The sequence below is a fragment of the Crocodylus siamensis genome, chromosome 5 (genome assembly GCF_052110815.1).
Source record: "Crocodylus siamensis isolate JL-2025a chromosome 5, ASM5211081v1, whole genome shotgun sequence".
Taxonomy (NCBI): Eukaryota; Metazoa; Chordata; order Crocodylia; family Crocodylidae; genus Crocodylus; species Crocodylus siamensis.
The window spans coordinates 30,362,082-30,374,914 of record NC_143399.1 but is presented as its reverse complement, the minus strand read 5'-3'; the positions used below and the strand labels follow the sequence as shown (position 1 = coordinate 30,374,914).

The following is a 12,833-nucleotide window of genomic DNA, read 5'->3' as shown; positions in this document are numbered from 1 at the left end:
CTTCCACCCACAGGTGGCTGCTCATTGTGCCAGGTGGACAGAGTAGGCAGAAGATGGCCAGGAGCTGGATCCCCAGTACAGCAGGGCAGCTCCTGCCCTAGCATGCTTCCCTCCTGCCTCCCCAGAGCAGCACAACAGGGGCAGGAGGAGCCGCCACTGGAGGAGAGGGGAGCTGAAGAGCACTTAGGTGGCTGCAACCACACTAGGAGCAGCCCTGCCAGGAAACTGTACATACTGGACAGGGCCAGTGGGAACAGGAGGGAGTGTGGGCAAGTGTCCCCCCTTCCCCCCCCACCCCAGTGGGGCAGCTTTAAGATCAGTTGACAGACCAGATTGGCCCACAGATGGTATTTTGCCGATCCCTGGCCTACTCCCTAATTTCTATACCAACAAGTTGTGGCAAGCAAGATGGGTAGGCATCTCGGGACAAAGAAAGGGCCAGAAGCCAGGACCGACCAATCGGGGGTAGTAGACTATATTGAGGGCCTCCCCTGAGATGGTTACAATAGGGCCCTGAGGTTGCCTCCTTGACTGCCACAACTGAAGCATGCTGCTGATTCCCCTGAGCTGCTGCAGGCCAAATTCAATTTCTTTACAGGCTGTAGGCTGCCAACCCCGGCTTTATTCCAAGACAACATAGGACAGATCTCGATGCACAGAAAAAAAAAAAAAAAATTAAGAACTACTGGGCAACCTACATCACCCCCTTGCACATCAGTTGTTTACCCATTGCCCCAAGTTTCTCAAATCTATGTTACCAATCTGTTTTTGTCATGGACAGATACTTGCCAAACTTTTAGGTTTAAAATTAAAGTTAGCATTTTAACATTAGCTCATCATACCATCTCACCAGTGTTCATCCATATCACTGCATCAGATCTTTAAACTTTCAAAAAGATGAGACATATATGGGTAGTATGATGTTTTTCCTTTACTGCATTTAAGTGAGGAAAACCTCTTTCAAAAAAATACCAACCTCTTTTTTTAAAAGCTCTCTCAAAAGCTGCAGAAGATTCTACAACTTTTAAGAATTAAGTAAGGTTATTAACGGAACATGGTGTTTCATAATGTTCCATAGGAACAACTGATACAAAACAAGTTAAAGAACAAAATATTAACTGAAGTTAAAATAAATTCTCTTTCGAGGAGACAAATATGAGCAGATATCTTCAGGAACCTATTATGCAACAGTGGAAGGAAGGCAGGCAGGCAGGCAAGCAATTAAAAGCCACAGCACTGAGGGGAGTAAGCCAAAACATGCAGGTGGAAGAAGAGAAATCCATTAGTCTTGTTGCTCTGGCAGTTGCTCTGGGTGTGGAAAAATCTTTAAGACTTATCAAATGGTTATGCTACAGAACCATTTTTTTTTTTATTATTATTTATTTATTTTTTTTTAAACTATAAAGCCAGACAAAATTAGAATGAGAGGAAATATACTGATTAAAATATATTATTTTGTTTCAAACTGTTCAGGCAGAGGGGTTCTTAAACGCTTTCATCATATCAATTGTAACAGCAGCAGTCTTGCTTGTTCTCAAGAACTACTTGTCTCTGGATTTGGTCATATGTCTTCCACTGTATTTGCTTACATGTTAAAGCACCAATAGGACAATTTAAATAAGCTGGGCATACTCTCAAGCAGTGTAGCAACTGGAAGGAAAATACCAGAAATAGGTGACTCTTCAACAGGCTCCTGACCATCAGCTACTGCTCGGTAGAATACCAGTCATTTGCAAACTACAATTTAGAACTTACCAAGAAACATAAAACTGAATTAAAGCATGTAGATGTACATGAATACTAATTTAAAAAGCTACAGGTAATTGTTTCTTAAGAGGAATTTTTTCTACCTCTTTACATAGATGACAGAAAAGCATGCAAAACATCTAGAGCTACAAAAAAAGAGACAGTATCTTTTAAAGTACTGTACCTGTTACATCTTCTGGATCTGTTACAACAATGTGCGCATTTAACTCCTGTAACTTATGGTGCAATTCTTCCAACTTCTTATTTGATTTTTTCAACATATTATCCACGTATGCCAAGTTTTTTTTATCTGTTGTGACCTTCCGGAGATTCTCTGCTCCTTCCTTGATTTTCAGTTCCTTCCTTATTTCCCGTTTGATCCGATCCTTTATTTCATCCAATTTCTGTTGTACCATTGTGTCCGAAAAGTCCAATTTTTGGCCAGGGCTAAGATTTTCAGAAACCAGAAGACCTCGAGCATCTCCCTAAACACAAAAGAAAAAAACACAACATAATTAAACAGAGAAATGATCTGCTTGATGATGCACTTTCCATGTATGAAAACACATGGCTTTTCTCCAAAAAATATACTAAATACTTTGGAGAAGCCATTTACTAAACACTACCAGCAGTCATGTTGCCCCAAAGAGCCAACAAGCCTATAAGACTTTACACAGTGATGGACTTGTGTTTTACAACCAACAGATTTGTTTTACATTTAGTGACATCTTTACTGAGTCTATTTTTAACAGCAAGAGATTTAAATACCTCTAGATTTGTCATGCACACATGCCCTGCAGTTATATTCCTCACAGCTAATGACCCACATTTGTAATTTTCTGGGATTTAATTGTGTGTTTTAATAGACTAAGTGGATCTAGGAAATAATGTTTCATTCTTACAATTACTAACAATGATTAATTCCTATACATTTACTAGAAGTTCAACAGTTCTATCCTATTCAACATTTAAGTCATTGCAACATTTTCAGAGATTTAGAGAAATACTGTTACTTTTATAGAGTATGCGTTTTGTCATATCCACTACTGGAATATAAAATTTCTAATCTTACAGCTTTGCTTCCCTTTTCAAGCTTTATGTAGAGAAATTTTTAAACTAAAGTTAGTTTTTCCTCCTTACTACAAGATGGGTTAAGAGAGGAGAAATGTTGAACACTGAGGCTGAATTGATGATCTTGTGAAGTTCCTTCCAGCCCATGTCTATAAAAAAAAAAACAAAAAAAAAACTGAAGAAAATATGTTCCTGCTGTGTTATAGAGAGGATAAGTAGAACGTGAAATACACAACAGCTGCTAGGCTTACAGGTAACTGGGGTTTTCATAATGTTTTGTCCATGTGGACCCTGGTAAATGGACTTCATGCACATGCAAAAATTAGGATCTTCAGACCACCAGATTGCACTGACACCCTTGCCTCATGTATTCATCCCTCTTTTACCCAATGGGGTGCGTGTGTGTAGAGGGGGAAGGGAATGCAAGTGAATGAACAAGAGCAAACCTGTCCTCTAGCTAGTTCTGGATCCTACTAAAGATGGGTACTTAAGGCACGCAGATGGAAGCTAGGTTGAAGCTTCCACATTGACAAAAAAAATATTTAGAACTGGAATTCTTTTAACATGTGTATTCAGTCTTTAGCCACATGAAACTCATTAACAGTGGCTAGCCAGGTTATGAGGGGAAGAGGGTCTAAAGAATCTTTGCTATGGTTAACCAAGCAGTCATTGCAGAACAGCTCTCCTGATTTAAAAAAAATCTGACCTAGTCTCCCTCTCTAGGATATAATGTTGGATAAGTACATGGTCTGTAGAATAGCCACTTGTAGCTCAGGTCTCTTAGTAAGGAAGATTTCCTAGGCATGCTGAAAAGGTTGCCTGGGCTTGAGAGTGATGGACAAGTTGAAAGCTTAGTAAAAAGAGATGATACCCTGCTGAAGAATTTAAGAGGAGTCTCAGCACTGCCTTAGTCCTGTAAAGTATAAAGGATTTCTGTGTTCAAATTTATTAACCTCATGTACAGTGGTAGTCAGAGCTATATCTTTGTTGACTTTGAGATCTCAGAACTACTTGGTGAGTTCAAAAGAAGGGGCAAGTCAAAGCCAAGAACTTTAAGTGCAATTCTTAGGAGAAAGAGGTAGCCCTGATGGCCAAGGTAGATATGGATTAACACAACTATTTTGAACAAAAGCATAAGAGAACACAGATGGGGAGCCTTTACTTTCAGTAAACCTTGGAATTTAAAAACCCTACACAATCCTGTGGATTTTGTTGAAATGAGATGATTTGTAACTGGACTTGTCATTCAATTACAACGCAAGGGTGATTTATTTGATGACACCGAGTTGTGTGACAGAAGCTTATCTTGGGGTTTCCCCTCTGAATAGCTAGGCGTCTACATATAGGTAGATGCATGTAACTTGCTACCTCAAGAAAGCATCTTAATGACAGGCATTTTATAGACTACTCAGGGCTGGGAGCATTCTAGTAAGTCTTAAAAAAAAAAAAAAGTTATGGCTTAAATAAGCTTATACAGAAGGCTTCAATATATAGTTTTTCAGAATAGGTTTTCCTTGACTTTGTCTTGATCTCACTTCATGAATGTAGAATTACAAATCTTTACTATCCAAGGAAGCCATCACATGTTGTTAGTACCCTATCCTATTGCGTAGGTGTAGGAAAAACTTGAATACATGACAGAAGTCCCAAGTTCTCAATCACCTGCTACCTATGACAGAACTCAGCAGTTTTTAATCTTACTCTGTAATGCATTGTCATTTAATCGGTTCTGAATTAATTTAAATTTAGAGAGCTTCTTCTGCCATGCTGAGAGCCCTTTTTTAGTTTCATTTTTAAAAAAAAATCTGATTAGTAGTTGACATCTGTGAATCTTTCCATCTAAACCTAAACCTAGAAGAGCTGGACATCTCAGTTTACTTAGCCTTGTGTAGAACAAAGTCTGCTTTAGCAGTGAAGCCTAGTATCAGTACAAACACCCTTGACAAAACAGATCTACTGATTCCAGTACTGAGTTTATGGACCGATATCAAAATTAGCATCAGGTGCTGATATTGCAGGTAGTTACACCAGTCTCTTCAGCACTATAGAGAATTAAACCATCAGGTAGTCTTGCTGTCCTCCCCTGGAGCAGTTAACACCAGGAGTATACCAATTTACTCTTCCTCTCACCCACCTTCACTCTCCAGAAAATCAAGCAGAGGCCATTCTGATATTCATCCTAATGGTCTCTGCCATGATAAGGCACCTATACTACCTTCATTTCAAAATATAACAGCACACAGCAGTTTTCCCCCCACCCTACATATTCAAACATTGTAAGATTGCCCTTTTATTTTTTGCATAAGACATTAAGTCATAGTCTAAACTGTGGCATTTTAGATTACTTAACAGAACACAACAACTTGCAAGAGGTTCATCTGGTAGTTCTCATGTTTCAATTCAAGTACACTATATCAAGCTCTTACTGACCTGTTTACATAGACACACAGGTCTGCAGAAAGAGGAATTAAAAGTCAACAAATAACTTGATTTTAAAAGCCTTGCCAAATTGGAAAAAACAAACGAAAAATCATTAACATTATGCTTTTAAAAAAAGGACAGTGCAGAAGTGCCATACACAAGGAGTGAATTGCATTTTACTGCAGTTCACATAAATTGTACTTGTGTATACACACACCAAAAACTTCAACTCAAGAAGCTTCTTGAACATTAGCACTGAAGAAAATTCACTGTAAAGTTGTGGCAAAATGGGTGTGCCCAGAACAGGTGAAATGAGATGACAAGGAATATACACCACACTCACTTCAAAACAAAATATTCAAACAATTTTCAAAACACCTGGTCATCTGTACGGCCTGAATAAGCTTCCCGAATCACCCCTACATGACAAACAAGAGAAGCAAAAGGTTTAGGGACAGACAGATGTTACACATAATCCAGTTTAAGTGATCTGAAACCAGTTTAACTCTGTAACACAATAGAAGTTCAGTGTGCTTAAACCACTCCAAAACTGGTTTAAGATAAGCCTGGCTGGATGTAGTAACAGACTGAACCAATTTAAGTCCAACCATTTTCCCAGACCCCTTCCTGGTACAAGTTAACTCACAGTCCCCCAGAATCCCAGGATGCTTTGCAGCCTGGGCTGTGCTGTCTGCTCCAGCAGATCAGGGTTGGCCCCACCAGTCTGATCTCAGCCAGTAGGACCACTGATTAGTGCTCCAGCTAGGGAAGTGGAAAGGGGGGCAGACAAAAAACCTGGGTCCAGACCCTAGCTGTGGTCTGCCTGGCTGGAAGGGACACAGCCCCTGCCAGGCTTTTCCCTGCTGGAGCAGAGAGCTGGCAGGGGGCATGGCCAGGTTTAAAATCCCCCTCCCCACCTCCGCTTCAGTGTGCTGAATCTGAGCCAGTGCTGTTGCTCCCCTGGTTTTGCCCCCCTCTCCACTCGAGCAGGAAGAGCCTGGGAAGAGCTGTTTTATACCCCCTCCATCCCACAAACAGACCCGAGCTGGGGTCCTGTGAAGGCCAGGGAAAGGGGTTAACCCCCACCCCTTCTCTGCCCCCCACCAGTGTGCTGAGCCAGGCCAGAGAAAAGCCTGGCAAGGCCTGTTCCCCCACCCTACCAGCACACCTTGGCTGAAATCTGTGTGGACCAAGGTGGGGGTATAAGCCCCCTCCTCCTCTGCAGTATACTCAGCAGGGCCAGCCAGGGCCTGACCATGCCCCACCCTCCACTCTAGCAGGGAGGGGGAAAAAAAAGCCTCAGAGGACTTCTGTGCCAGCTTCTTTCCCTCCCTCCTGTTCAACAACAACTAGGAGGCTGGGAGGTGTTCTCTAGCACCCCCCAGCTTCTAGCCGGAGCTACTGCAGGCATGCGACTGCATTTCCGGAATCAAAAAATGAGTGAATGTCTGTTCACTTGCTTCTTGGTTCTATCTACACAGTTTAGTCTAATCTGCAAAGACTGAATAGATTCAACCTCAGGCTTTTTTAATGTACTTAGCCAAGATGTCCAGCCAGAACTAAGGAAAACTCTGTTCCCTGTTCCTTGACATCATCCAGTACAGAGTTACTTTCAACTTTACCAGTCATTAAAAACACACCTGCACTCACCCATCCCCAGAGACTAACCTCAGCAGCTTAACAGGCTGCTGCAAAAGGAATTCTTGAAAGGAAGCAGCCATGCAATCAGTCATGAAGGTTGATAGCAATAATTGCTAATTGCTTAACTGTTCTTCTTTTATTAATTGATATTACCCAAGTCCACTTGAGCTCCTTTAAGAAGGAAATTTAACTACGATGGTGTCCTACATTTAGTGCATGGCTACAGCAAGGTAAAATTACAAGGGAGGGAAAGCTCACATGCTTTGGGCTTAGGTTAATTAAGGAACTCAGGACAGGTACTAAATCTGTAGCAATATATACATCCTCACAGTGCCATAAAAGTTGAGTGGACAGATACGCATGATCTCTGTACTGCTAAAAAATGTAATCTTGGGAGCACCACAAATATGTTACTTGATGAAAAGGAACGTTCTCTGAAGCATTAAGTTTTGTAGTACCACATGTGAAGTCTGTACAGTACACCCCACCATAACATGGTTTGGTTCTCTCTGGTCAACCCCACACAGTACTACAGACAAATTCCTGTAAAACCACAGATGCAAATGGCAAAAATATTTTGCAAAATTTAGCTTCTTTGCTAATAGTCTGGCTCCTATTTGACATGTCCTTTTGCAGCTGGAAATATAGGAAGGTCAGAGAGGAATCTTGTACTGCATGGGTGAATTAAGCCCTGGTTCAAGTTTAGATATCCAACTGTAATGACACAGACTGCTTGCAGATGCTAAAGAAAACACACAACCCCCACCCAGCACCCCCCCGCCAAGTGCACTTTACTGGAAGCAGCAGTGGCATGTTACTTCAACCCAGCTCTGCAGCATCTGTAAAGACCAGGTGCTTCAGTGGGGCTTTTTGGCACTTCTCCCTAAAGCCAATTCAATCAGTTGTTAGATAAAACTGCCCAAAAAGGCCCATTAAAGCAACCCATCTCTACAGATGTTGGATGAGCTGAGTTGAATTAATGCCTTGCCTCTTCTGGGCATATGGCGGAGTTGGCACAGGAATATGCAGCATTCAAAGTAAAGCACCGGAGGTTTTTTGTTTGGGGTTTTTTTGTTTTGTTTTGTTTTGAAGTCTGCAAACACCCTGAGTGGATACAAGCTTAGCCAGCTTGCCAGCCAGAGATATTTCAACACTAGTTTAAAGACTAACCAAAACAACCGTTTCAGCCTGGACATAAGGAAGAATTTCTTTACTGTCTGAGCCCCCAATGTCTGAAATAGCCTGCCACTGGAGGTGGTTCAAGCACTATATTGAACACCTTCAAGAGCAAATTGGATGCTTATCTTGCTGGGATCCTACGATCCCAGCTGACTTCCTGCCCTCTGGGCGGGGGGCTGGACTCCATGATCTTCCGAGGTCCCTTCCAGCCCTAATGTCTATGAAATCAAACCTGCAATTTCTTCATGCCAGACAAAAACTTTTTGGAATGCTTGCTAAAAATAATGGTAGCATTTTTGGCATACCTTAGCTATGTAGCTTTCTTTTGCGGGGGTCAATCCTTATGCCAAACATAGGGTTGGGAGAAACCATTACTGATACCACCCTCTGGAATTCAGAAAGATCTAACATTCTAGCTACTTGTATGGTAATCCATGAACCAGCTGCCTCTAAAAGCTGAATTTACTCTCTCGTAACCATAACCACTTGGAAAAATACATGAAAAAAAATCTCAAACCAACATAAAATGGAGATTTGAGAAAGATTAGCATGAACTTGAAGACATGAGGGTATCAGTGGTACAACTGAGTAAATGAATCTATTTAAATTTAAAATGACACTCTCAAAAATGTCCAGCAGGAAAATGTAGACCTACAGTCCAGGACTGGTAGTGGGAGAATGCCACACACTTTTTTGTTGGCATGATGCATCTATATTGTTTCCCATAAGAAATAAGTTGTATAAAATAACTGAAAGGAGGATTAAGGGTGTCTGAACAAGTTGTAGTGGGGGTTCTTGTAGAGAACAAGGAGTCTTAAGGTCCCATATGCTTTATGGCAGCTGATGGGCAAGATAACTTATTCCAATGGTCCTCAATCTCATTAGATTCAAAGCACTGCTCATAAGATTTAAGTACTACCTCAGAAAATACTAGCACTTAGCTGTCATTTGTTTTTCAGTATTAAACAAAGCAATTTTGTAGCAAAGAACTCAAGACCACCACAACAGGTCTGAATGTTTTTAACACCATGGGATTTCTTGTTTGAAATCTCTGGGTTTATCCTGCAAATCATGCATAGGTGTTTGCACACCTAGCAGTGATAATATTGTGCAGCACCTGTATAAAGAACTCATAGCACCTCATTGTGCCACAGTACCCTGGCTGAGAATCGCTGACCTGTACTATTTACAAGGTGCTGTTTAAAGCATGTGCATACAGTTGTTACCATAAAAGGGGCAGGACTTTACTGTGCCAGCTACTCTGTGATAACTGTGCCTGTATACTTCAAACAACTAACCCTGTCAAATAAGAACTACACTGCAGCAGCTTAGCTCTCAACTAATTTAGAAAGACAGCTTAGGTACCCCAGAGCAGGCAGCAGACAGCAAAGCCCCTTTTGCCTCTTGGTAACTAGCTTCAGTTCCTTTGCCCTTAAATATCCTTCTCTTTTCATGACCTGATCTCTGCTTTATGATAAGTGTACTTTATCAACCCTGTTGTTGGAAGAAGGGGTACTAAAAAGGTATGTTTATGCCTAAATGAGAATAAGGAACTGCTAGCATGTGGCATACCTGCTTAGGCTCTACCTTGAAAGTAGTTAATATTTTACAGCAGTTTACTGCAGAAGATATTAATATTAATCCTCCAAAAAGTATTTAACGTCTTGGGTTCAGATAATTATTTTTTTTTAAAATTGCACAATTTAGTATTCAATGATTTCTATCAGTCTTCTCCCATGTTGGTTTATTCTTCAGGCTATTTTTATTTTATTAAAGAAGTTTAAGGAAAAAAACAAAATGCCAAATCTGTTATGTAGTCTGCCATCATAATTATTTTATTTTGTTGATTATTCCAACACTGAGAATACCTTTTAAATCTAATTAAGTAAAAACAATTGTTTTTATTCATTCTCGTAAATAACCTGAGCTCATGGAGATAGATACAATTAAAATCTGAGACTATACTGCTGCTAGCATGCATTCAAAATTTGCCTTTGAAAGAGTTCTACATGAAAATTCAGTCACACTGATGTATAGCGGCTTGAAATTCCTCACTTCCATGTTCCCCAGCATTGCAGAACCATACAAACCCAGAGTTTGAAGTGTGTGTGTGTGTGGGGGGGAGGGGGAAGGGGGAGGCTGTTTTTTTACTCTATTATTATTATTATTATTAATTTTAAAGTCAGGTGGTTGCCAAAACTCTCAGAAGCTCTTTATAGAAATTCTTGCATCCTACAACAGTCTGATTTTAAGAACAAATCTAGCCCATTACAACACTACTTCTTCCCCTGAATTCCTTCAAAAAGTGCAATTTATTGTCTTGATCATCAAGCAAAGGGACTATGTCCACCCAAAAGCAAAATGCAACCATGGTCAAGATTTCAGCACCCACCCAATAATAACTAGCTCACTTCCCAAAGTTTTTATAAACTCTGGTATTAGTTTACCAAGATAATGTTAGCAAATCAGGATTTAAAATTTAATTAGAGTCTCAGCTCTCATCTTTGTACCAACAAGCTATTTAAAGTTACAAATAACCATAATGCATTGCATTACATGTGAATATATTCAATAGGACACTGACTTAAATGGGGTTTGGTTCTTATGAGCTTTCAAATTAGTTCCTGGCTACATCTCTAAAATATCAGGACAATGTATGCAATAATGTGTCCTTTAAGATACAAAACCTAGACACTGTTCCATGTGCAAACATTACATTGGGAGTAGATACAAAGGACTGCTAAAGTCATGCTCATCACATTAGGGGATTGTAATAAGCAATTCAATAATGTTCCACCATATGCATTATACTTCAGTGACATCTAATACTCCCTATTCTGCTTCTACCCAGACCTAAATGCCATTCATTAGGGCCATAGTCATTGCTGGGTCACACCACTTTTTGCTAACATTAAAGCAGGAGGATGATCTCCCAGTGGCACTGACACAGTGAACATAATCTCCTTTCCCCTGGGGATGGGAAATTTCAGGTGGCTGTTACAGGGTCCAAATAATTATCAACTGTATCTGGAAAGGTGCATTAGTGCATCCAGGGAGTATGCTTAGATACTATGGTAACTGGCAGGTTATAAACAAACACCACTCACCAGCTTCAGGGGGTTCCCCATATGCAATCTGTAAAGTTGCTCCTCACAAACAAAAATAATGGCAGCTAATACTAAAAACAAGCCTTGTCCTGTATAAACATTACTTTTTGAAGGGCACAAGAGACCAGGGCAGCACAAGGAGACGCCATCCACCTCTTCATTTCAATGAATATGGTCCATTTTCCATAGTTTTTACCACCACTCGTCCACTCTATTATTGGACTTTGTACCTGCATCTAGTTCAGCTTCTAGTTTGAAGATGACTTTGGGGTGTCAAGTACAACTGCAGTGATAGAGTTAATACAATAAAACAAACCAGTAAAATGCATCTGAAATGTACCATGTTTTCCTGCATATAGCATGTGAAGAGGAACCTGGAAAAACAAACAAACAAAAAAGATCTCTTTGATTGAGCTAAGTGAATGGCACAGCTACAGAGCTGGGCCTGCTCTTGAGCCTGCTGCAAGCCCCGTGAGCCAGATGGGGCCTGTGGACCAACCTAACACACCAGTTCTTGGACCACGCCACTAGTCAAACCCCATACACTAGTTCCAGAGCAAAGAGTGTCAGGTCAAAGTGTGTGCTAGGACTGGGGCTGCCTTCAGAGCCACGTACCAGGCCTGAACCTGGGCACTGGTTCCAGGGCCATGCACTGGCTCTGAATACAGACTGGGTACAGTCTGGCATACAACCCTTGAAGCCAGCTTATAGGTGCACTGAGCTTGGAGCCATATACTGGGTCTGATCCAGCATGTGGCCCCGGAGCCAGTACGTGGCCCTGGACTTGACATAATGGGATGTGGAGTTGGACCTAGCAAGACACACCTGAGGCTGTGTACTGGATTGGACTCAACATGCCATGTCCAGCTGTGGGTGGATGCATGGTGTTGGTCCAATCTGGCAGATGGGTAAGAAGATCTCTACAGATCTCCCACAGCTCCTCTCCACTCCCTCCTTCCTCAGCCAAATTCCAGACTTGTGGCAATCCCCATTTCTTCCATAACATACAACATTTTCCCCAGATGTTTTTCTTTTTTTGAGGGGGGTGGGTAGAAGGGAGACGTTTTGGGAGAAGGTGAGTAACCAGTGGTGAAAGAACAGGTTTGGGACTATTTAGAAAGCATGGGAACTGCCTGCCACATGGCTCCATACTTTAGAAACATAGTGCCTGAGCCAGAGCAGAGCAGCCCTGGGCTAAATACTGTGGTCGTGGGTGCACATGTAGACACTGCACCTAGGAGCAGCTGACTCAAGCTTGAGCTGCTCCAGAGTTTATTGCATCACATTAATTTCATGTGGAAATGCACACAGTCTGTGTACTTACTGTTAGTCAGTCAGTAGGTTTTAATGTTTTTTTTTTAAAGCTTTATGCTAGTGATCTTCTGATGACTAATTTTGCTTTGCAAGCAGACATTTTTAGAACTATGAAAGCCTGCTGTAGTGCAATCTAAACATGCAGCATTGACCTCCACTTTTGTTCTAAATGCAAAGTATTCAAGGGGCTTTCAAAGACAAAAAATGATTAGGTATCCTACTTCTCTTGCACTGGACCAGCTCTGTGCTGTACAGCCAGAGCCGCTACACAGGGTAAGAGGCAGCTGGCAGGGGTAGGCAGTGGGACAAGTAGTAAGGGGAAGGGGGCAGGGCAGACCCCAAAGTCCTGATTTA

The 12,833-nt window shown here is 41.3% G+C and overlaps 1 protein-coding gene across 3 annotated transcripts in view; it reads right to left on the bottom strand.

The window, feature by feature from the left end:
- Positions 1–12,833, bottom strand: part of PKN2 (protein kinase N2) — an 87,276-nt gene that overhangs the window by 47,655 nt on the left and 26,788 nt on the right. For all 3 annotated transcript variants that reach the window (XM_090048354.1, XM_090048355.1, XM_090048356.1), the window contains exon 2: positions 1,931–2,231. In XM_090048354.1, coding sequence (XP_089904480.1) covers positions 1,931–2,231 — 301 coding nt within the window. The remainder of the gene's footprint in view (positions 1–1,930; positions 2,232–12,833) is intronic.